Source organism: Erinaceus europaeus, chromosome 5 (genome assembly GCF_950295315.1).
Source record: "Erinaceus europaeus chromosome 5, mEriEur2.1, whole genome shotgun sequence".
Lineage (NCBI taxonomy): Eukaryota > Metazoa > Chordata > Mammalia > Eulipotyphla > Erinaceidae > Erinaceus > Erinaceus europaeus.
The window spans coordinates 121,263,815-121,290,341 of NC_080166.1; the positions used below are offsets into that span (position 1 = coordinate 121,263,815).

General features: G+C 42.1%; 1 protein-coding gene across 1 annotated transcript; it reads left to right on the forward strand.

Moving 5' to 3' along the window:
• Positions 1–17,067: 17,067 nt before the first annotated feature.
• GPR12 (G protein-coupled receptor 12) lies at positions 17,068–21,649 on the forward strand. Its single transcript, XM_016190604.2, has 2 exons — positions 17,068–17,582; positions 18,261–21,649. Exon 2 carries the CDS (start codon positions 18,276–18,278, stop codon positions 19,278–19,280), a length of 1,005 nt encoding a protein of 334 aa, XP_016046090.1. The 5' UTR covers positions 17,068–17,582; positions 18,261–18,275; the 3' UTR covers positions 19,281–21,649.
• The last annotated feature ends 4,878 nt before the right edge of the window (positions 21,650–26,527 follow it).

Consider the following 26,527-nt stretch of genomic DNA (forward strand, 5'->3'; position numbering starts at 1 on the left):
CCACTGTTGAACTATATGCTGACTAGGGTTTAAAACATTACCTTCTGTGTTGTGCATATTTTGGCACAATTAAAAATGAAAACAAACAAATTAAAAACAGCTATTGTGAACAAGAATGAAAACTTGGCACATGTTAGAACATGGATGAACCTCAAATGTTGTATGCTTTACATTGGGTTGTTCTAGCTCTCCCCCTGCCAAGAAAATTGGATCAGTCCTGCTAGTTTCACGGGCTGCTTGGCCCCGCCCCTAGGAACCCCGAGAGGGTTCCAGAATTCCAGAGTTTGAGAGTGCTTGGCGCTGCCGAGGGGGAAAGAGGCAGCAGAGTTCTGTTTGGTGATTAGTTTGTCTTAGTTTATGAATCGTTGTTCCTGAATAAAGAAATACAGCTTCCCTGCCCAGCCGTGTGTCTCTGGTCGTCTCTGTTACCCGCCCATGAAGCTAGCCCGGCCAGCTGGAGCCTCCAAATTTTAACAACACTCAAAGACATCGTGCACCATGAAATAAGCTAGTCAGGACATGGAAAATGCTATGTGAATCCTCTTGTGTGAGGGAGGGACCTAGAATGGTGAACCCACAAAGAAAGATTATGGAAAGGTGGCAGCCAAGGATAGGGGGCGACTAATAGGTACAGGATAATTGTCATTTTGTAGAAATGCATTCTGCCTCAAGTGCTAAGTCAAAATGAAGGAGCAAGACATTAACATAGACCTAAAACCAGAATGCAAGATAAAATTGTAATCAATTGCTTCCACTAAGAAAAAAATCTTTTTTTTTTTCCTCCAGGGTTATCACTGGGGCTCAGTGCCAGCACTATGAATCCACTGCTCCTGGAGGCTATTTTTCCCATTTTGTTGCCCTTGTTGTTATTGTTATAGCTGTTGTTGTTGTTGGATAGGACAGAAAGAAATTGAGAGAGGAGAGGAAGACAGAGAGGAGAAGAGGAAGATAGACATCTGCAGACCTGCTTTACAACTTATGATGCGGGCCTCCTCCCCCGCAAGTGGGGCGCTGGGGGTTGGGGGTTGGAACCGGGATCCTTGCACTGGTCCTTGCAACAGTCCTTGCACTTTGCACCATGTGCACCTAATCCACTATGCCCAGGCCCCTCCACTAAGAAAATCTTTACTATGGTTTTGTCAACTTTGTGTATGAACATGTTGGATTTACAAGAGAAATGACTTTGGAAAGGAGGAATTAGATGAATCTCAGTTTTCAGAAAAATAGGACACAGTTCATTTATAGAAACAGGTGTAACTGGTTTATTTGGAATTTTTCTCAACTTTCTTCATGATAAATAAAACCAGACACTACGTCAAATGAAGCAGGGTACTTTGTTCACAGCTGTTGGCAAACTACAAAACTCCATGAAGCTCAAATTTATCTCAGATGTCTGGATCCCTGTCTTTGGGGCTCTTGGTTCAGCACCTAACTCCACTCCTTGCTCAAAGTCAAGAGCAGTACTTGACAACGCACCTGCTCTCTTCCTGATGAATCTCCACAGTATCAAATCATATATATTATCTCTACTTATTTATTGGATAGAGACAGCCAGGAATCAAGTAGGTTGGGAGAGATAGAGGGAGAGAGACAGATGCCACACTGCTTCATCACTCACAAAGCTTTCCTCCTGCAGGTGGGGACTGGAGGTCCAAACCTGAATCCTTCTGCATTGCAACATGCTCTCAGCCAGATGTGCCACAACCCAGCCCCAACTTAACTTACTTTATTTCCACAGTGCCTGTAGGACACATGTCCTGGAATCCCTTAGACTCCTCATGTCTCCACACTTTGTTTCCAGGAATAATCAGGTTAGATTTTCCTGTTCTCATAGTCTCTGAAATATCTCTTTACTAGCTAACTCAATGTCATTTCTTTATCACAGAACCCTACAATACTTAATGTCTCTCGTTAGGTTAACTTAATATCTCTGAGGATTCACTATAATTCCATTTCAGTAATGATTTATATGATCAGTCTCTTTTTTTACCACTAAAATATTCTATTTGTAATGTTATTTCAGTAAAACTGGGAGAAAGGAAAAAATTACCCCCACAGAATTGGAGGAAATGTTTGCAAATCATACATCTTAAAAATGACTTGTATATAGACTGTACAAAGGACCCTTACAACTCAATAATAAAAATAAGCACAGAATTTGAGTAGACATTTCTCCAAAGAAGACAACCATTGCCAAAGAAACTAAAGACTGAAGTCATGTCAGACTGCCTCAATTCAAATCTTGGTCCATCATCTATCAGCTGCACACCCTGAGGCAATCACTGCCCCTTTTTGGTATCATAAAAGTTCTAAGAGCACAGGCACTCTGTCTTGCTCTTCTCTTGCCCTAAACACAGTGACTGACAGGTAAATAGTCACATAAATAGTTATTGAGCAAATTATGAAAGTATTGAGGCTTCATGAAATATCTCCAGATGACAAGTCAGTTTATTGTAGAGTTTGGATATGAACTCAGATGGGAGCAGAACTAGGTCCAGAGCTCCATCCCACTGGTCAATGACACCTGTACTAAACCAACATGCACAGTATTCAACAAGAATGTTTCTCCTCCCCCTCCCCCATAATTGGATGGAAACATGAGTTCATGCATATTCATGTCTCTATTGGGACTCCTGTAATAGCAGGGAAGTAAAAGTATTCCCTCCACCCAGGCAATTGACAGACAGATACAAATTGATTTGTGTGTTTGACATGATAATAAAGTAAATAAATAAATAAATAAAAGGAGGGGGCAAGTAGTGATGCACCTGGCTAAGTGCACATATTACCAAGTGCAAGGTCAAGGAAAGGAGTTTGAGCCTCCACTCCCCACCTGCAGGGGATCCGCTTCATGAGCAGTGAAGCAGGTCTGCTGGTGTCTATCTTTCCCTTTATCTCCCTTTCCTCTGTCAATTTCTCTCTGTCCTATCTTTTTTTTTTTTTTTCAAAAAAAAAACAAACAAGAAGTGGGATGAGAGTGGGTGTCAGGAGGCTATGAAATGTGTAATCAACCAGAATCTTCAGATTGGGGTAGTCAGTTGTAATTTATGAGGTCTATTCTAATTGATGGAGTGTTCTCTAGAAATGCTTTTTACTTCAATACTCAGAGTAAATCTTTCTAAAAAGGATTAGTCACTTTCCCTACGATAATAATAAATACTATTTGCTCAATTTGATTATTTCAGCAATGATAGAAGTTCACAAGGAACCGTAGTGATAGCTCTGGCCATCCAAAGCTGTAATGGAGAGATTGAGAAAGCCAGACACAAACTAGAAGGCCAATGACTTAAGGATAAGCCCTGCCTCCTTCTAACACTCAGAGGGAGAACAGGAGCAGGACAATGGGTTTGTGTTGACTTATGTATCTTCATCTGAAAAACAATGGTGATGACTACACCAGTGATTTCCATATTAGTTTGAATTGATTGATTGTTCCTTTTTATAAGAGGGGGTGAGATCAGAGCACTGCTCAGCTCTGGCATATATGGCAAAAGGGATTAAACCTGGGATCTCATGTATGCAAGCCCTATGTTCTATTCCTGAGATATTCCCCAAAACTACTTAATTTTGACCAAATTGCACAGATGATTGTTAATCAGTGATCTGGGAGGTGGTGCAGTGGATAAAGCATTGGACTCTCACGCATGAGGTCCTGAGTTCAATCCCTGGCAGCACATGTACCAGAGTGATGTCTGGTTCTTTCTCTCTTTCCTTTTATCTTCCTCATTAGTAAATAAATACAATTTTAAAAAATTATCTTAATTTCAAAATAATAAGATATGTATACATCCATTACTTCACTTCTCAACACCAGGCCTACTTAAAAAACTTATTTTAAATTAAACTACACTCCTGCATTGAAATAGTGTTGAACGACATGTTTCAAAATTAAAGAATATAAACTGAAAAAAAAATCTGGAATAGTAATAATTCTAATTGAGGTTAATTTAAAATTCCCTGACCCTCTGGTACCCTAGAACTAACATTAAGAGAAAGGAAAGACTGGCTCTGAAAGCACATAATCAAGATCAAAAGCATCTGTAATGAAAAGAACTCAGCAGGTAGAATGAGGAAATGAGTCCTTTCCTCAATTCTGTGCCATTCCATCTGCAACTTAGAGGGCTTGCAGTGTGGCCCCCCAGAGTTCTTTCCAGTCTTAATTTTCTTTCTTTCCTTCACCTTTCTTTCCTTTCTATTTTCTCTCACTGATTTTTTCTATAGAAACAGAGAGGTAGAGAGATAGAGAAAGAAAGAGAGAGAGAGAGAGAAGGCCATACACATGCCAAAGCGGTGCACTATCCAAGTGAGCTATTTCTTTATATATCTATATATTCATTTATTTTCCCCTTTGTTGCCCTTGTTTTTTATTCTTGTTGCAGTTATTATTGTTGTTGTTATTGATTTCATCGTTGTTAGGATAGAGAGAAATGGAGAGAGATGGGGAAGACAGAGAGGAGGAGAGAAAGATAGGCACCTTCAGACCTGCTTCACCGCCTGTGAAGCGATTCCCCTGCAGGGGGTGTGCCCGGGCTCTAACTGGGATCCTTATGACGGTCCTTGTGCTTTGCACCACCTGCATTTAACCCACTGCACTACCACCCAACTCCCAATAAGTGAGCTATTTCATCAGCTTTTTACTTCACACAAGGTAAGGTGTGGCTGTCTTAGTAGATCAGAAGAGGAAGACTTGGGTGAAAGAACAGCATAATGGTTAAGCAAGACTTTCATATCTGAGATTCCAAAGTTTCAGGTTCAGCCCCCTGCACTACCATAAGCTAGAGCTGAGCAATACTTTGATTCAGAAGAAAGGGGAAGAGGAATAGGTGGAGGAGGAGGTGGATAGAGAGGTGAAATCCCAGCAGTAAAAACAACAATAATAGCATCCATGTACTTTTTTTAAATTTTTAACCAGAGCACTGCTTAGCTCTGGCTTATCGTAGTACGAGGTATTGAACCTGGAACTTTAGAGCCTGAGACTGAGAGGTTTTTTTTGCATAACCATTGTGCTATTAGTAGACAGTGATTTGGAGACAGGGATAAAGTCTAGGTAAGCCTCATGTCAGAGGTCAAAGCTGGGACCTTATTCTGGATCTGATGGCTGCAGGCCCAGTCCTTTAGCATGTATTCCCTCTGCCAGAGGCAAGGAGACTTGAGAGTGTTATCCACATTAACTAGTGAGCATGTGCTGAACAGCTATTCCGTGCTGGCCCTTCGCCAAGCGCTTCACCTGCAAGCATTCATTTTATCTCAAAAATCTAACCCTATGAAGCAGGTTCCAGTCCTTCTCTGCTCCCCAGTGAAGTGGACTCAAGATAGAAAGTGGAGCATCCTAACTTCAGAATAGGAAGCAGGCAGCCAAACTTGTTCTACAGAACAAAGCAAAGCCAGCCCAGGTCTCTCTTCCTCTGAGTCAAGGCTAACTGCATTACAGGAGAGGAATTCAATTGAGCTGACTCAAATTTCATGCCATTTAATTTTAATAGGAAGAATATTAGCCTATAAATAAGACTTTTAAATACTTAGAATATGAATCTGTGCAACTCAGTGTGGAACTTAAGACATTATTTCAACATCATTTACTTGGATTCTTCTCAGGGGAAAAATGAAACAGACCATTTTAGTGGCCATAAAGGGTGGCGACTGGAATTCTTATAAATCTCAGAATTGATGGAGTAATCATTGTCGCACAATGGACTGAGCTTAAGCATCTCTACAGGCACAGCCTATGGCAAATGAGTGAACCCTTCTTTGCTTCCATCACTTGAGTCCTTTTTTATTCTTTATCTTTTTTAATTGGGGAAATAATAATTTACAGAGTTGTTGACACACAAATACAGTCTGTCATCTCCCTGTAGTAGTTATCTGAAAACCACTCCCACTACCCACCCAAGTCCTTCTTCCCCATCTCCATCACCTGAGTCCTTAAGAGGCCAGGCAAGTGCACACATGAAGCTGATCACAGAACAAGTGGCTCCCTGTGACTGGTGCTTACTCCTCTTTGTCCTTCACACTATGAGCCCTGTGGATCAGCAAGCTCATTACCAATGCCTTTGGATGAGCTATAAATGCTCATGAACACTGTTGCCAAGGGCAGACTCTGCCCTTCTGTCCTCACATGCATGCCCCCACCTAAGGCCTCAGCGACATCTGGTCCACCTGGACTCCAGCAGCAACCATTTAAAAAAACCTACTATGTGCACTTACTTTCACCAATTCTATAGCAGCATTTCCAAATGTATTCTGGAAAATGTTCTAGAAGATTCCAAGGAAGCTAAGAAAGGATTCCTGCTTATAAATGAATGCTTGGTAGTTGGGCGGTAGCGCAGCGGGTTAAGTGTGTGTGGCTCAAAGCGCAAGGACTGGCCTAAGGATCCCGGTTTGAGCCTCCGGCTCCCCACCTGCAGGGGGGCTCACTTCACAAGCAGTGAAGCAGGTCTGCAAGTGTCTTATCTTTCTTTTCCCTTCCTCTCTCGATTTCTCTCTGTCTTATCCAACAACAATAACAACGATAAACAAGGGTAACAAAAGGGCAAAAATGGCCTCCAGGAGTAGTGGATTCATAGTGCAGGCACCCAGTGATAACCCTGGAGGCAAAAAAAAAATGTTTACAAAACTTATGTCCACTTAAATGTTTCTTTAAGGAAAATTTCTCAGAGCCTTCCATCTGCTGATAAATACTTTAATTTTCCTAGAAAGATATGCAATCTGCAGCTTCTCTGTCTTAGCAGGCTCTGAGACAAAGATCTGATATAAGTAATATATTTTGGATGTGATCCCAGGAAAGGGTGAAAAAACAGAGAGGAAAGAGAAAGCCAGTTCCATGCAGTTTTTCTAAAGCAAGTTTCCTGCTATGAACTTAATATTGTTTCCTTCACAGTTCATATAATAAGTCCCCTAGTCCCCCATGTGATTGTCTTAATAAAGTTGCTAGGGTTAAATGAGGTTGTGAGGGTGAGATCCTGACTGATTGTCTCATAATTCTGGAAGCTACAGTTCTGAGCTAAAAGCACAGGAAGATTTGGTCATCCAGTTCCTGCTGTTCTATCATCTTCTTTCTTAAAAAGGCACCAGGTGGGTTGGACTAGAGCCCTTCTTATGATTTCTTTTATTTTATTACAGTTTTTATTTTATTTTTATTCATTTAATTTTTTAAGATTTTATTTATTTATTCATGAGGAAGATAGGAGGGTGTGCCACCCTCCCAAATCATTATTTATTTAATTTTTATTAGTATTTTTAATAGTGGTTTATAAGGTTATAACAGTACAGGATATAGTTCTACACCACACCCACCACAGTCCTATCCCACACCCTCACACACCATATCCCCCCCAAAGGACAGCCACAACGGTTCTCACAAAATCTTAGAGATAGTTGGCTACTTATTATTTTTTTCTTTCTTCCTTTTTGAGTTCATATGTTTAATTTCCATCTCCTACTTCTAATTGCCTCTTTTAAATTTAATAATCTTTTTAAAGGTCCTATCTGTAAATGCTGTCATGTTCTAAGAAATGGGAAATTGTGGATGCAATATATGAGCTTTGGAGAGACACAATTCAACTGACAACACTATTTCTCCCCACTAGTAACAAGGAAAGTCATTTAAAAGAGACAAAAAGGGGCCAGGGAGATGTCACAGTAGAAGTGCACCAGACCTACAGGCCTGAGGCCCCAATAGCCTCAAATTCAATCCCCAGTAGCACCATATGCCAGAGTTAACCAGTGCTCTAATATCTCTCCCCCAAAGCAGGATTTGACTGCATTTGGGGTAGGGCACCAAAGTAAAAACCCTGGGTTGAGGGTGAGGGTGGATGTTCGGCTTCACAGGGTTGGGGTGGGGGTGGGGAGGATGGGATGGGACACAGACTTTTGGTGGTGGGAATGGTGTTTATGTACACTCCTATTAATTTGTAGTCATAAATCACTATTTAATTAATATGAGAGGGGGGAAACTGATTTTTTTTTAAAAAAATAATACCTCTCCATCTTCTCCCATTTCTCTCTCATGAAAATGAAATTTTAAAGAAAGACAAAGTGAGCAGGAACTGCCTCAAACCTGACCCCACAGAGCCATATGTCGCTGCTGGGGAGCTCCTCAGTCATGGCAGAAAACAGGAGCTGAAGCCCACCCAGCATGGCCCAGGGAGAGGTCCTTAGGCATTAGACAGTGTCCAGGCTCACAGGGATGGCTTGTCTTGCTGCACATGGTCTCTGCCAAACTGGAAATAAATTGTCTCCCACTCCTCTACTCCAATCCCATTATTCATTCTTCAGGGATAAGGCTTTTCTGTGCACCAGACAGAATTCTAGCTAGTACTTGGGGCAGAGTGGGGATGGGGCAGAGAAAGAGGATGAGAAAGAAGTGAAATACCTTACATATCAATGGTGGCATGTTGGTATACTTTAAAAACCCCTTCTGTTTCATTTGGTTTAATCCCCCCTGCATTCTATTTACATAACACTGTATTCTATTTACATAACCTCTGTTAAAAAGCACCACCTTCCCTCCAGGGCATTGGTGGTTTAGTGGTAGAATTCTTACCTGCTCCGCCCCCTCTCCTTGTCATACCCTGATTTTCACCAGTCACTTTTCTCTCCACCCTCTCTGTTCCCACCCTACTGGGCTAGTATATTTATAAGGACAAGACTGTTTGTAGTAGTTAGTTTTTAGCTTAGCTTGGTATAGATTGCGCTGCGTCCTGCATGAATAAAGAGATACTGCCTACAGCTCAACCATGAGTCCCTGGTCGTCTATTACCTGCCCGTGAAGCCAGCCCGTCGAAAACAACAGTGGCAAGTGCTCAAGCATGAAATAAACTGGGGCAAGGACTAGTGAGTGTTGGGTTACTACATGTAGGCAGGATGGCTCTTTCAGTGGCATGTGGCATTAGAGTAAAGGCTCTGGGAGGAAGGCTTAGTCATGAGGCATCTGGGGAAGAGCCCAGGGCTGGTAGAGTGACAGGCTTGGATCACTGGGGACGGCTGAGGATACTGGCTTTTTATGTAGGGAGCTGGCAGCCTTTATCAAGTAGAAACCTGATCTCACGAGTATGGCTTGAGAACAGGCTAGGATGCAGGAGATACTCAGAGGTACAGCATAGGTGTTGCATGCATGTAGTCCTGGATTCAATCCTGAGTAACACATATGCCAGAGATGTTATCTGTTATCTCTGTTATCTCTCTACCTCAAAAATAATAACAACAATAAAAAAAATTTTTTAAAGGCTAAAAGGAGTAGAATCTGAAGTAGAAAATAAACAGGGAAGTACCTGGTATAGCCCAGGGAGAGAGCTTGATAATTAGGATAATGTAGTGGGGAATGGACTTAGTTCCTTCTGTGAGATTTCAACTGGATTGTTTTATATTGTTTCAGCCTCTGAATTTACCTCCAGGATTCCTCTAATTGATTTTTTCAGTAGACTACTCTTTAGAGTGATTTTAATACTCAGCAAGATTGAAGAGGAAGCATAGAGGTTCTCCATGCCCCTCCAGCCCCACACATGTGCGTTCTCCCAGTATAACCCCACCCCCACACACAGTGGTGCATATGTTGCAATCAGTGAGGCTCTGTCTGCACACCATCATCACTCAGAGTCCACAGTTTACATTAGAGTTCACTTGTGGTGTTGGACAATTTTGTTGCATGTGTGTATTAGTCACCACACCTGCCACCACTGTTCCAATGCTACTCCAAAGATTCCTCTTCCCACCCCACCTCTCCATAGTCACTGTTTTTTACAGAATCTAAAACAGTTTTTTTTAAGTTAATTTGTTTTTGTCCTTTATGGACCTTATATGAATTAAACCATCCCTTACTTGTTTCATATAGCAAATTCACCTCCAGTTTAATCCACTTGGACTTAAAAGGTACAGTGCCATCTTTTAAATGGTCAAGCATTATTTCCACAGCTTTTTTACCCAGTCATCTGTCTGGGCATTCCTCTATGGAAAAATTTATGGTGATTCCTTAAAAAATAAAAGTGGAAACACCTCACTATTCTGCAATATTATTCCAAGGCATTTATCCAAATGACATGAAAACACCAATTTGGGGACCAGCAGGTAGCTCATCTGATTAAGTGCACACACTACAGAGCAGGACCTAGGTTCAAGCCCCCTTTCCCCACCTTCAAGGGGAAAGCTTCATAAGCAGTGAAGTAGTGCTGTGGGCGTCTCTTTCTCTCTCCCTCTCTACCTCTCCCTTCTCAATGCTCTACCCAATAAAAATGAATCTGGAAGGAAGGAAGGAAGGAATGAAAGAAGGAAGGAAAGAAGGAAGAAAAAGCCAACTTGATCTTTTAAATTCGTGTATAAGCACCTCTATATTCATAAAAGCACTATTCACATTAGCCAAAATATGCAATCAGCCTAAATAATGTTACACATTCTACAGGCTTGGAAACTGTATAATGATGTGTATCCTCCATTGTGGTATCATCCAAAGTAGTTTTACTGTACTTAAAATCTCCAGTCCTGGAGCCCTTCTTCCTGAGAGCCCTGCCTCACTAAGGAAAGAGACAGGCTGGAGTAAGGACTGACCTGTCAACACCCATGTTCAGTGGGGAAGCAATTACAGAAGCCAGACCTTCCACCTTCTGCACCCCATAATGTCCCTGGGTGTTGGTATGCTTCTAGTTCTGCTTCTGGGATCTCTTCTGTTACATTGCTTGATGTTGTGGTCTATTTACATGGTCATTCTGTTACATTGGTTTGGTCTCACTCCCCCTGCCTCCGGGAGATTTTGGTTTAGTCCTTGCGCTTGGTCCTTCTTCCCGCCCCCTATCCTACATACTTCCTTGGTTCCTTACTCTTCTGCCAGAGAAGAGAGAGGCAAGATAGAATTGGGTTGTGATTAGATTAGATTAGTTTTTTGAACCGTTTGCTCGTGAATAAAGAATTACTGCTTCTCCGCTCAGCCATTTGTCCCTGGTCATCTGTCTCCTGCCGTGAAGCTAGCCCAGCATACTGGCACCCTGAACTTTGACTGACACCTGGGTCCATACTTCCAGAGGAATAAAGAATAGAAAAGCTATCAGGGGAGGGGATGGGATATGGAGTTCTGGTGGTAGGAACTACGTGGAGTTGCACCCCTTTTATCCTATGGTTTTTGTCAGTGTTTCCTTTTTATAAATACAAATTTAAAAAAAAAATCAGAAAATAAATAAATTCCTCAGCTGTAAAAAAAAAAAAAATCTCTAGTGCTCCACCTACTCACCCCCTGTCTGCCCCCCTGGCAACCACTGACCTTTTTACTGGCTTCACAGTTTTGCCTTTTCCTGAGTATCAGGTGGTTGGAGGCAGCTTCTCAACACTGGCTTCTTTTACCTAAAAAGATGCATTCAAAGTTCTTCCTCCTCTGGTCTTTTTATGGTTAAACAATTTATTTCTTTTCAGCCGAGTAATATTACTGTCTGGGTAGGCCACAATTTCTATTTCCATTCATCTACCAAAGGACATCTTGTTTGCTTTTATAGTTTTGGCAATTATGGATTCTGGATATATTTTTGAAGTTAAATTCAACAGGATTTTTCAAAGATTTATTTTATTTATTACACATGAGGGGGCATCACATGAGACAGAGAAGAAAGAGGTATGTTGGAGCATCGCTCTGGTACATGTAATTCTGGGAATTGAGCCAGGAACCTCATGTATAAAACTCAGATGTTCCGAAGTTTGATGTTCTACTAGTGAAGTTATTTCCCTAGCTGCAAGCCAACTAGATTTTGTGAGTGGTGATTCCAAGTAGGATGTGTGTAACCAGTACAGCTAGAAGCAGAAGCATGAGATTCACGTGGAGAGAGTTCTTCTGTGCCAAGCTAGGGTGAATATGCCATATTTTACCCCCATGTAACACACACACACACACACACACACACACACACGTATGTCATGAAGGGGAAAATGTTGTTATCATTCTTGTTTTACAAATAATGAAGAAAAATTACTTATTTACCCAGAGTCACACAGTGCTGCTCATTGCTGCACGTAAGATGGTAAATATTTATTAGTGATAGTTGCTGTTTTATTGCAAATGTATCAGCCTAGTTGATGTAAATCTTCTCAAATCAGCATAAATCCAGTTTTCCCCTCCCCCAAGATTTATGTAGTTATTTAACAAGAAAGAAAAAACCAGAGTATCACTCCAGCATATGTAGTGCTGGGGGTGGAATTTGGGACCGCTCAAGTGTAAGTCCTGCACTCTACCACTGAGCCACCTCCCTGATCCCCCTCTAGCTTCATGCTTAATTTATTTCAGGTTTTGCATTTATTTTTGTGGAGCTTTACCACTCTGAGCTGAGTTTCTCAGTTAGAGAGAGAGAGAGAGAGAGAGAGGGAGAGAGAGAACCACACCAACAAAATGTACTCCAACGTGGTGATGGCAGGGCTGGAACCTGGACCCTATTCACAACAAAGCAGGTGCACTATCCAGTTGAGTTAACTTGATAGCACTCATTCTGTTTCTAAAGATGATACATCCAGTGAGACTGTGAGCCAGAGTTTTAACTCATCAGATGACAAACTACATATTTGTTCACAGTTCACAGTGCTGCATATTTGTTCACAGTGCTTGCTTCCCAGGGAAGACCAGCAGGTTCAGTCCAAGGTGGGATACAAGAAAAGTATGCTCACATGCAAGTGCTTCACAACACATCCAAGTTCAGGTTCCCTAAGAATCCTCTGGGCAAAGGAAGCTTGTGTTGTCAAGTTAGCCTGCAAAGATGCCTGGTTCTTCATCTCATACACAAAGTTTCTGGGTTGTGTGAATACATTTGCTCTACAGAATCAATAGCCAGCCTGAATCCTCTGCTTCTATCTCTGAGTTCCTGTGCAAACATAACAAGAATATCAAGGGTCACGAAGATTACTACTCAGCATCATTCTCCTAAGCACAGCAGCACTGAGCTGGCAGGACCTGCCATTTGCAGCTAAGAGGTCAAAATCAGGGTTGAGAGTCCTTGTCACATATGTCAGAGTGGAGTTATTCTTTCTCTCTCTCTAGGGGTCTTGTATATACACAATTTCACCATTCTGGGATACTTCTTAATTTAGATAGAAAACCAAAGAGAAAAGGAAAGACACCACAGCATCAGAGCTTCTTCCAGTGCCAAAGCACTGCCCATGTGGTACCAGCACTTGAACCTGGGTCTCAAGCATGGTAAGGAATGTACCCCTCCTCTATGAGCCATCTCCCCATCTAGAGATTCTTGATCACTTCTGCTAAGTCCATTTTGGCATGTAAGATAACACTCATATGCTCCAGGAATTAAGATATGACTTACTTAGGTAGCCTTTGGTGAGATCACCATGAGGGCCAGGAGGTAGCAAGAGGGGATGAAGGGAAGTCAAGTGCAAGAAGAGAGCAAGAAGGAGGGACAGATGACACGTGAGGGCATCTGGCTGGTGCAATGGAAAAGAATAAGCTACTGCTTTATATAATAAACAAACACATCTCACAAAAATAATTTTAAGTGGAAGAAGCCAGACACAGCAGTAACTAGACTGTATGAATCTACTTACACAGAGTTCCAGAATCAGGCAACTCCAATCTATGGTACCAGAATGTGGAATAATGGTTTTCTTTTCTTAGTGGGCTTAATAATAGGGAGAGAAGAAGGCTTTTGGGTGCTGCTAATGTTCTTTCTGACTACTGACATCATAAGGTGCAGGGAACGGTCTAACCAGCAGTCCAGAAGCCAAAGAAAAAGATAAGCAATTGTTCCATGTAATAATGAAAACAACTTATTTCTGAATGCAATAGGAATTCATTCTGGAAAAAAAATCATTAAAGATGTATATTAATAAGAAGTCTGAGGGACTAGGTGGTGGTACACTCAGTAGAGTACACACATTACTATGCACAAGGACATGGGTTCATGTCTCCAGGCCCTACCTGCAGGGGAGAAGGAAGCTCTCTGAGCAGTGGAGCAGTTGTACAGGTCATGCTTTCTCTTTCCCTCTCTATCTCCCCTTTCCTCTCAATTCCCCTCTGTCACTATCAGAAAAGGAAACTAGGAGCAGAAGATTGATGGTGCAGGCACCAAACTCCAGCAATAACCCTGGTAAACAATCAATCAATAAGAAAGAAAAAAAAATTACAAAATCTCTCTCTGGAAATAAGAGAAAGGTGATTTTACTTTGCAGTTTTAGTTGTAAGCTCCAATATTTCTGTAATGAAAATGTATTACTTTATAATTAGAAAAGCATGTTTAGTGAAAACAACTTTAAAACCATAAAATGTATATAAAAATGAGGCACTGACAACAGGGCTCTCCTTGCTCATGCTAAATGTCATCTAAAATATTGTCTTTTTTTATGATAGAGAGACCAGAACACTGCTCATTTCTGGTTTGTGGTAGTGCTGGGGATTGAACCTGGGATCTCAGAGCCCCAGACATGAAAGTCCTTTGCATAACAATTATGGGGCCTTCCCAGCCATGAAGTATTATCTTTAAGTGATGTTTCTGTCTTTCCTTTGTCATTTTGATAGCCTTAGGTAATATGTTTTCCATTAAATTGGGAAGTGGAGAGGATCTTGTAAAGCAGTAAAAGAAGAATACATTGCAATTTTCCCCAGTTCCACCACTGTCCTTAAATTGCAGGCAGGTTTTGTCTAAATAGAAGGTTAAATAGTAAAGCATACTTTGATCCAAAAATTCTTCCATGCTTAAGGGCATACCCAATAAAATACAAACACTTATAGATACATGTACACAAAACACACACAACGTTATTAATTGAGGTTTAATTCACAATAACCAAAACCAGAAAATAAACAGTGTTGATCAACAAGAGGCTGAGTTGAAAAAAAAAAGTGGCATTTTATACATTAGAACACTACATAACAATGAAAAAGAATAAGCTAGTGCTTTATATAACAAACAGAAATAATTTGGAATGAAATAACTCAGACACAGCAATAAGAATAGAGGAGCAAAGACACTGACAGAATCCTGTTCCTACAGCTTTTCTGCTCCATGAATTGTGCCAGGACAACATCCAATTTCCTTAAGGTAGTTTGGATTGGATTTCTGTCCCCTTGAAAACCAAAGTCCTCATAAATATGTCAATATGCATAAAATTTGGAGGTTGAGTTCTTCTGGTTATAAATAGTCCTTCAAGGGGTAGAGGTAGAACCACACAGTGGACCCTTGGCAACAGAGCAGCTGAACACCTGCTCTGCTGCTGCTCTTAGCTCCTGGTGTTCCGATTTAGGACATCCAAGCCCCAGGTATTGGTGCCCTCAGTTTCCACCTGTAAGTCTTCCCAGGCTTCACTGCAAATGCACATATATTCCTACCATTCAACTCAATACCTCTTCCTTTCCCAAACACAGTAAAGAAAGAATGAATTGGTCTATTGTGGACTCCAGAGGCCAGGGCACATGTTAGTGTAAGTGACTAGAATAGCTTGCAAGTGGTGGTGTGTACATTTCCCCCTAACCTCTACCAATGACATGAAGTTCCCCAAACTTCCACAAATGACTTGAACCAGATCATGCTGAAACTGCTTTGTGCACTTTAAATAACCACTTCCCCCCATCGCTTTGTTTTAGAACTGCTTTGATTCATCACACAGAAACTGAGCCGAAGATGTGCATCCTCCACTACAGCTTCTGCTGCCTGCTATTCTAGTTGATTTCACGTGTCTGTCACCAGCACTGAACAGAGATATCACATCTTACTGAATTTGTTTGCCCAGACATTAGCACAGTTCTTGGCAGGACATGTGTCTGATGCCTCCTCACCAGGTACAAGCAATTCATAATGAAGCTCCATAGAACCTTGCTTCTCCAAGTGTGACCACTGCAGCAACCCCCGCCCCCATCCCTTACCTTCCTGAGAAATTCCTTAGAGAATCAACAGGACCATTTAGGGAAAGGCCCTGGAGAAGCAGTCGCTGGGGACTAAAACTCCCCTCCAGGGAACCTTCAGGAACAAAATAGGTCAGAGAGCAGCACTGGGATCATCATGAGAGAGGTTGCAAATGCAGAACCTGGTTCTCACCCTACAACTACTCATTTGTTTTTGAAACTAGGTGTGCAGTGATAGCAGTCATGACCTTACAGAGGTATGGGGAAGGGAAAGGGGAAGAAGGTAGAAGTTGGGTGAGTCTTCAGGGCAGGGGCAAAGAATTGACAGCAGGCACCCCAGGGGAGGTATGAGGGCCAGAGAAGGATACCTTTGTGGGAAAGAATCCCTGCAGTCTCTATATTCATACAAAAAGAAGCTCCTCTGTGATTTCAGAGAAAGGCAGTTGGAAATACCACTGCTGGAACTCCATGCCTGTCCTTCTGGTCTTTAAGCTAGTAGGAGGTGGTTCAGCCAGTAGAGCAAAGGATTTGCCTGAAGGGAGCTTTGGGGCCTATTCCCAGGCACATGTGCTCTAACTCCTGTTATCTATTTCAGAATAAATAAACCTTAAAAAAAATCCTAAACTTACTGTTGACTAGGTGCTCTGATGTTTTGTTTTTAATCCAAAAGAGGTACAGCTACTAAAAGCAGCTGACTATGAGGTTCTTAATCTTAGAGTCTATCGATGTGTTAAAGTAAATAATAATAATAATAAGTTAACACTGTCACTTCAGTGATTCAGTGGATTGGATTCTGGCCAGCATCTACAAGAAGCTTCTGCAGTAACTCAGTAAATGATTTCCATTTGAGAACACTGCTCAAGGAGCACTTAGTAAGAATAGTTTGGTGCTGCTGCTGATTCATGAAGCAGCAACACATATCCTCGCAGGTTCTGAGAAACAGAACTGAAGAACCAGGACACACCCAGAGAAGGGGTCCCATAGGGATCGGTATGCAATCAGTCAAGGGCAGTTCTAAAATACCTGGCAGAATATTGTGCTGCTGAATCTGCAGCACCTTCCCCCAACCCCCAATCCCTTGCCTCCCTGAGAAATTCCTTAGAGGATGAACAGGACAATCTAGGGAAAGGCCCTAGAGAAGCGGTCCTTGGGGACTAAAACTCCCCTCCAGGGAACCTTCAGGAACGAAATAGGTCAGGGAGCACCTAGGACTGGGCCCGCTGGCTGATGTGGGTCGCGGGGCAGCAGGAGGGAGGGTGACCTCGTGGTTCTCGGCCTTCTGCTTCCTTCTCTCTCTTTTCGGGGTACTCGGAGCTCAGCCCTCCGCCTGCCCGCGTGCCTCCACGCAGCCCTCGCCCGTGGGGCGTGCACCGGCCCCCAGTGGCTCTCGCGGGCGGGCACGCGCGGGGGCGCGTGCAGGAGGAGAGCCTGTGCTCCCGGCTGGCTGGCGCGCGGCGGGGAGAGCCGGGCGCTGAGCCCAGCCCGCCGCTCACCTGCCGCCGCCGCTGCTCACCTGGAAGGAGCGCGCGTCCCGAACCCGCCCACCCGACTCGGATCGCGGCCGCAGCCCCTCTCCGCCAGCCCCGGCGCCTACCCGAGACACCAGCAGCCCGCGCGCTTTGGATGCACCCGAGGAGCCCTCCGACCTGGGCGCGCCAAGGTGACCCCCGGCCCAGAGGGCTGCGGACCCCTACTCCCCACAGCGTGCTGCCCTTCGGGTTTCCCACCCAGGAATCGCCGCCTAGGGAGCGGCTGTCGTTCAGCTGCGCTGGTCAAGTCTGTCTGATTCCACACCTCCATTGCAAACCAGCTGCCTTTTGTGACCCTGCCTGGATGGTCCCCATAAACGGAGCAAGGCTGGATCCCCTCTTTGTTCTGTGTGTGTGTGTGTGTGTGTGTGTGTGTGTGTGTGTGTGTGTGTGTGTGTGTAGGCGTGCGAGGGATTTGGGGTGGGTGGATGGGGGGCTGGAGTTGAATGGAATCTGAGGATTGAAATATCCCTTGGAGGAGAGCCGTCCCCCCAACATCATTCCCTTCCCAACTGGTTCTGCAGTGGGGCATCTGGGCAGCCGCCCAGATGTCAAACAGCTGTTGGTTTGCAGCTTGCACTTAGTGATTTTTTGATTCAGTGTCTTCAGCGCTGAGCCAATTACCTGCAACGGTTACTCGTGTGCCTGCCTCGCTCGTGCTTGGAAGTCTGTGCAACCCCCACCCCACCCCCATGCCAAATGGGGTGTGTGTGTGTGTGTGTGTGTGTGTGTGTATTAAATCACCCAGACTAGGGCTTTTGTTTTCTTTCAAAGCAGTTTGTGTCTTGAAGCTTGTGGAATTTGGTAGCAGAATTCCTGTGTGTGTGTGTGTGTGTGTGTGTGTGTGTGTGTGTGTGTGTGTTGCATGCTGTGGATGGTCTCCCTGCGGTACCTAAGCATTAATTATCTTTTCGTTGAAGAGGACAGAGGTTAAAATGAATGAAGACCCGAAGGTCAATGTCAGCGGGCTGCCTCAGGATTACTTAGATGCTAGTGCTGTGGAGAACATCTCGGATGCTGTCTCCTACCGGGTCCCTGTTGTGGAGGCAGAACCAGAGCTTGTTGTCAACCCCTGGGACATTGTCTTGTGTACCTCGGGGACACTCATTTCCTGTGAAAATGCCATTGTGGTCCTTATTATCTTCCACAACCCCAGCCTACGGGCACCCATGTTCCTGCTGATTGGCAGCCTGGCCCTAGCAGACCTCCTGGCTGGCCTCGGACTCATCGTCAACTTTATCTTCGCCTACTTGCTTCAGTCAGAAGCCACCAAACTGGTCACCACTGGACTCATCGTGGCCTCTTTCTCTGCCTCTGTCTGCAGCTTGCTGGCCATCACAGTTGACCGATACCTATCACTGTATTATGCACTGACCTACCATTCAGAGAGGACAGTCACATTCACCTATGTCATGCTCACCATGCTCTGGGGCACCTCCATCTGCTTGGGTTTGCTGCCCGTGTTGGGCTGGAATTGCCTACGAGATGAGTCCACATGCAGCGTGGTGAGACCCCTTACCAAGAACAACACAGCTATCCTCTCCATCTCCTTCCTCTTCATGTTCGCCCTTATGTTGCAGCTCTACATCCAGATCTGCAAGATTGTGATGCGACACGCCCACCAGATTGCCCTGCAGCACCACTTTCTAGCCACCTCACACTACGTGACCACGCGGAAAGGGGTCTCAACCCTGGCCCTCATCCTGGGGACCTTTGCTGCCTGCTGGATGCCTTTCACCCTCTACTCCTTGATAGCTGATTATACCTACCCTTCCATTTACACCTACGCCACCCTCCTGCCTGCCACCTACAATTCAATCATCAACCCTGTCATATATGCTTTCAGAAACCAAGAGATCCAGAAGGCTCTCTGCCTCATCTGCTGTGGCTGCACCCCAGCTGGGGTCTCCCAGAGGGCACGGTCCCCCAGTGATGTGTAGTGGTGTCCCCACTCAGGGCAATTCTACACAGGGATTTCTACACTTACCAAGCTTTTCCACTGCCTGGCCACATGGTTGAGATACTTTCCTGAAATTCTTTCTCCTGGATTCTCTCTTAAGCCACATGAGCACTTAGCTTCTTTCAGATCAGTTAAGTGATTGAAGGGAAAATAATATGACCAATGTTTCCACTCTATAAAAACCAAAAATATGTTGAGTTCTCTGCACGTCATGATTTTGTTTTACTTGGGGGGGGGGGGAACTGGGGCTTGTTTGATATTTATTTGGAAACGTGGTTTTGTTTTATATTAATTTGGAAGATTGGAGGTGGGTGGGTAGGGAAGGGAAATGGTCATAAAGTAAGCCCATCCCAGAGTTTTCACCTGGACTTTAAAATAAAACTGATTTATGTAGGAAATTGGAGGCAAATGTACTTTTTCTAGAAATTTTTATGTCAAAGTTGATTTTCAATGCTTCATTTATCTAACTGAATATACCCTCTTTCAAACCAATGAAAATTGTTTACCTGATGATGTTTCAAAGAGACAGAGTTATTCATGTAAAATCAATAAGAAGCTATCAACACTGAAACCACAAACCCATTCTTTTTCATTCTTTCTCTTTCAGTAATTACTGTTCACAAGAATTACACTGAGTATTGCAACTCTTTCTACATAGTTGCCTATGTTAGCTAGACCATAAGTTTCAAATGTTGCCATGTAAATCCAGAATTAAATGAGCTACTCTTCCATTTAGGTTTTCAATATGTCCTTCTAAAACAAATAATGAAAATTGTGTTTACATTTACATATGAAGTAGGGCTGATTAGATCCAACATTGTAGTCACTTAGCCTACAGTCTAGTTGTTTTTGAGAAAACACAAGAAAAACACTGGTAATCTCCATTAAAATTAGATTAAACTTCTTTTAGTATACTTTGAAAAGTAAATCAGTGTAACATCATAAGAAAATAAAAACATCACTTTCACTGTCTCTATGCTTTAAAATGTTTATTAGTTATTTTTATTAATACAAATAGAATCAAATATTATAGACTAGCTATTTCTGCTTTATAGTGCCTGTGGTGAAAAATACATTTGAAACAGGTGGTCTCCACTTTTAATTATTAACTGTCTGAGTGCATAGCATACAAGTCTGGCAGTGATAAATATCAGCTGCATCGTGAAAGTCCACAGATGGAATGATCATGTGGCTGTCTATAAAATAAAGTTAAGTCTAAACTTTTTCCTTCTACACACACACACACACACACACACACACACACACACTAAAACAAAGACAGTAATGCAGATTTCCAGAGAGCAAAAATGTAGTAAGCAAATGACACAGAAGAATCTGTGTCAAGTGTGGTAGAGTCCTTGTATCTGAGCGTCCTCTTTGTTAATGCAGACAGATGTTTGGGAAACAGACTCCCTCCTTCTGTTTGCAGCAGATTTGTATCTGTGTTTGTACAACCAGTGGAAGTTTCTGGACAACACATCAGCTTAGCTTATTAAGATGGGGGTACCACCAATATTTCAGAGTTTGGGGGGATTATTTGTGATAAATTAGTGTCATTGGTTTGTCATAAGTGTGATAGTATCTCTCCAAATCCCCTTCTGATGTAACACAATGTGAATAAGTCCTATACTTGAATTTCTATCTCCTTTCTTAGGTTATTTAGGGAAGCAGGAGAGAGACTGGGGAAGAATTCTCACTGGATGATCAATCAATGATCACATTAATGCTTTAAAATTTTTTTTCTGTGATGAATTCATAGATTTGCTGATATGAGTCTATCTTTAACTACTAAAAAATTAACAGCCTCTCCATATGAGAAATAACTAACATAAGTTGCTTTTGACAGGGGCTGGGAAATGTGCACAATGAAGTCTTAAAGCAATAAATTTTTTTTTGAAATGGTGGGTCCATTTGCACATCTCAAATAGTAAGAATTTTAATGATGATAATATACACATACTGTGAGCCCAGGTTTTCCTACGTCTACATCTTGTTCTTTCCCTGCACTTTTGACCCTTATTGGCTGGGAGGGGAGGATAATTTACAGCATGTTAATGTCATAATATTTAGTCATTGTTTTAAATTACAAGTGATGTGACTCTGGACAAGGTTCTATGTAAAAGAGTTCTGTTTTTCATCATGTTCTTCACTGAGCATTTCTGATCCAAGACCAAGCCCCCAAAGGTACACCGTAATATTGTGGTGCAAAGAGATGAAGGCATTCTTATTATAAATATAGAGACTGTCCTTTGTCATATTAAATATCACATTATACACTGACATCAATATGAAATGAGCTATTAAAAAGTGCCCCTTTTGTCATACATTAGTAAAAAGATTTGCTTTTGATGTTTGCTTTATTCTTCCTAAACAAATCACTTTATTGAGGAGATGCTGGTGTTTAAGCCTTTTGTCACAAGGGCACAGTCTCACATCACACCGGGATGTGTGTCAGCACAACTCATCCTCTGACAGTTTGTCCTCTCCCTCCACCAAAAAGCATTGAGCCCCAACTCCCTTTCTGCTCTCTGATACCTGCTCTTCTTCTTCTTTTTTTTTTTTTAAGAAAGAATTTTGTTTTGTAATAGTTTTATTTATTTTCAAGGCAATCTTGGTTTGCAAAACTATAAATGTCTTAGAAGAGCAACCCCTTATATTCAAAATTTGTTACTACCTCCTCAGCAGCCTCCAAAGCACCAATATCCGTCCACCAAAGCCCATTGAACTCCTTCCACCTTTGCAACCCACTTCCCTTCATGCCCCTTGAAAAGCTCAGTTCTGCACTCTGAGACAAAAACTTTTCTTTCTTTGACTTCACTTTTGCCCTTGCTTTGATTCTTTACTTACTCCATGTGGGAGAAAACATGCAGTATTTTCCTCCTCTATGTACATATCCCTCTAATATTTCTTATATAGCTGGTTTAACATTAGTGAATTCTTTTAACGGTTATTTATCTGAAAATGTCTTCAGTACTCCAACCCTGTTTGGTGTCCTACCTAGATAGAGTATTCTTTGATGAATGTGTTTTATATTCGAAACTTTGTATATGTTCTGCCAAATCTTTCTAGCTTTTAGAGTTTATATTGGGAAGTCAGTGAATAACCTTACAGGCCACTCTGTTTTTCTCTAATTGCTTTGAATCACTTTTTCCTTTAATCTTTGCCATTTTAATCATGAATCTTGATGAGTTTAGATTTACTTTTCTTTTCTATAATTTTTAAAAATTTATTTATTTTCCCTTTTGTTGCCCTTGTTATTTTATTGTTGTTGTAGTTATTGTTATTGTTGTTATTGATGTCGTCATTGTTGGATAGGACAGAGAGAAATGGAGAGAGGAGGGGAAGACAGACAGAGAAGGAGAGAAAGAGAGACACCTGCAGACCTGCTTCACTGCTTGTGAAGCGACTCCCCTGTAGGTGGGGAGCCGGGGGTTGAACCCGGATCCTTCTGCGGGTCCTTTTGCTTCGTGCCACGTGTGCTTAACCCGCTACCTACGGCCCAACTCCCAGATTTATTTTTCTTGCAAGCACTTAGAGATTACTGGATCTGAGGATCTGTTTCCTTCAAAATGAAGGGATTCTTAACTATTATTTCTCCATAAGAATTTTGTTCCATTCTCTCCTCATAGAAACTCTGTGATGCGAAGCTGTTTCTTTTGATGCTATTCAATAACTCTCTTACATTATATTAATTTGTTTTAGTCTTTCTTTCTTTCTCTATTATTAGTTTTTTCTTTGTTTTTTACCAGAGCACTGCTCATCTCTGCTTTATGGTAGAGCAGGGGATTAAACCTGGGACTTTGGAACCTCAGGCATACGTCTCTTTTCATAACCAATATGCTATCTACCCCATATTTTTCTTGTTGTATTAAAAATTTTTTCTTTACTGGGGAATTAATGTTTTACATTCAACAGTAAAAACAATAGTTTGTACATGCATAACATTTCCCAGTTTTCCTTGATTTTTGAGTGGGTTCCTCTATCTGTATCTTCCAGGTTATCACTTAGACCTTTGGCTTCTATGTTTAGGCAGGTATTCCCTGCTACTGTGTTTTTAGTTAAATTATTGCTTTTTTATAGGATAGATAGAAATTGAGAAGGGGTGGAACAGATAGAGAGGGAGAGAAAAATAGAAATATCTGCAGATATGCTTGACTGGATTCTCATGCATGGAATGTGTACATTTGACCAGGCAGCCCACTGCCTGGGCCCCCAGTTACTGCTTTTTTTCTTATAAAGATATTTATATTCTTTTAAAAAGACAGTTTTATTTATTTATTTTATTTGATAGGCCAGGGAGAAATTGTGAAGTGATGCGGAGACAGAGAGGGAGAGAGACATCTGCAACACTGCTCTACCATTCATGAAGCTTCCCCCTTGCAGGTGGGGCATTGCCAGGGGCTGGAAACATATCTTGTGCATGGTAATAAGAGTGCTCAATTGGGTGTACTGCTACCCAGCCCTTAGTTATTGTTGTTATTGTTTTCTTAACCAATGGTATTATTACTAGGGTTCAGTGTCTGCAGACGGGTTCCACCACTTCCAGTATCTTTTTTTTTTTTTTTTTAGAGAGAGAGAGAGAGTAAGAAAATGGTGGCGGGAGGACAGAGAGATATCTGTAGCACTGCTCCACTGCTTGTAAAGTTTCTCTTCTTTATTTATTTATTTCCTTTTGTTGCCCCCCCCCCTTTTTTATTGTTGTAGTTATTGTTGAATAGGACAGAGAGAAATGGAGAGAGGAGGGGAAGAAAGAGGAAGAGAGAAAGATAGACACCTGCAGACCTGCTTCACCGCTTGTGAAGCGACTTTGCTACAGGTGGGGATCTGGGGGCTCGAACTGTGATCCTTATTAGGGTCCTTGAGCTTTGCGCCACTTGCACTTAACCCACTGCGCTATGCGGGACTCCCCAAAGTTTCTCTTCTGAAGGTGTGAGTAGGAATCTTTGGCTGGTTCTTGTACGTGGAAATGTGTGCACTCTAATAGGAACACCATCACCTGGCAACCAATTACTATATTTTTTATGTGTCTCTTCTGTTATGTGTCTCTTTTGTTAATATTTTTGTTCATTTTATTTGTTTATTTATTGACTGATTTATTATTTACCTCCAAGATTATTGCTGGGGCTCGGTGCCTGCACTACGAATCCACTGCTCCTGGAGGCCATTTTTCCCATTTTGTTGTCCTTGTCCTTATTATTGCTACTGCTGTAGTTGTTGGATAAGACAGAGAGAAATAGAGAGAGGAGGGGAAGACAGAGAGGTGGAGAGAAAGATAAACACCTGCAGACCTGCTTCACCGCTTGTAAAGCGAACCCCCTGCAGGTGGGGGTCCGGGGGCTCCAACCGGATCCTTACCTAACCCTTGTGCTTTGCACCATGTGCGTTTAACCTGCGGCACTATCCTCCCCCGCATCCCCCCCTTTTTTTTTTTCTTCAAGGGTTTCTGCTGGGGCTTGGTTCCTGCACTATGAATCCACTACTCCTCGAGGCCATCTTTTCTTTCTTTTTTTCTTTCTTTTTTTCTTTCTTTCTCCCATTCTTTCTTTCTTTCTTCCTTCCTTCCTTCCTTCCTTCCTTCCTCCCTTCCTTCCTTCCTTCCTGTCTTTCTTTCTTTTTTCCATAGTTATTGTTTTGCTGTTGGATAGGAGAGAGAGAAATCGAGAGAGGAGAGGACAGAGGGGAAGAGAAAGTCACCTGCAGACCTTCTTGTGAAATGACCCCCCCTACAGGTGGAGAGCTGGGAGTTCAAACTGGGATCCTTACACAGGTTCTTGCACTTCACACTATGTGCGCTTAACCCTGTGTGCTACCACCTGGCCCCCCATAGTTTTGTTCTTTGTATGACTTTGTTGACATTTCCTTTCATTGAACTTTCCATTTCTTTGAACATCCTTAGGATTATAGCTTTAAAATCTTCATTAACAAGTTTACACAGCTCTTTTAAATTTGGGATATTCTTCAGGTTGCAGTTTTTGTTCATTAGTACATGTGTTCCCATTGTGTTTACTGCTTTGTGAGAACCGGGGTCAGACATCTGTGTTTGAGTCAGACGTGTGCAGTGACCACTGATTTACAATCACAAGTGTATGGCTGAAGCTATAGCACCAAGGTTGTGCCAACTTGGATAATGACTACAAGTTTGAGGTTGCCAGTATATCACAAGCTGGTGGGAGAACAGATTCTGATAGATAGTGTTCCATAAATAAAGTGCCTCTCCCTGCTTCACCCCTAGGGTTTATCACTATGGAAACTGATTTCAATATGGCTGCAACTCCCGTGTAGAATATAGTTTTCACTTGCAGTTTTCCACTATTGTGAAGTTGTAGCCACAAAATTGTAATAAAAGTGAGGTGCCAAGATTTTGACCCAGATTACCAGATTGCTTGTCTGATTAAAGTTCTGTGTCTTATACTTAACTCCTGTTTTTTTTTAAAATATTATTTCAGGTAAGAGGTGTTTCAATTCAATTAAAATATGTTCTTACTGTTTATTTTAAGTCATGAAAAGTCTTTTGATGTTTATGTGTATTTCCAAAAGCTACTTGCTCCTGTGGAGTTAATTATTAAGAAATGTGAACATAGCTCAATATGTATGTGTGTATAAAAATACATTTAGGGACTCAGGCTGTAGCTCAGTGGGTTAAGCACACGTGGCACCAAGCATAAGGACCAGCATAAGGATCCCGGTTCCAGCCCCCGGTCTCCACTTGCAGGGGAGTCCCTTCACAGGCAGTGAAGCAAGTCTGCAGGTATCTAACTTTCTCTCCCCCTCTCTGTCTTCCCCTCCTCTCTCCATTTCTCTCTGTCCTATCTAACAACAATGACATTAATAACAACAATAATAACTACAACAATAAAAAACAACAAGGGCAACAAAAGGGAAAATAAATAAATATTTTTTTAAATTTTAAATTTTTAAATATATATATATTTACACGCATTCAATCATATTAACTTTGTAATAGGATTAAATGTGTCATGGAAAATAGACATATTTCCAACAGTCTTGAGGTAGCAAGTCTGCTTTACTTCATGTTATTAGTACTTCTAGCTACCAAGGAATTTGTATATTTTCCAGTAGAAACAGTTACCTTGTAACTAGGACATTAACAGTCCAGTTGAGACTCATTATCCACATTATAGCTATCCAGAGTTTTATTATTTCGTCGCTTAAAAATCCTTATTTCTTTGTATCAGTCAAGTTTGTTTCCTCTTTCTCTCTTCCTGG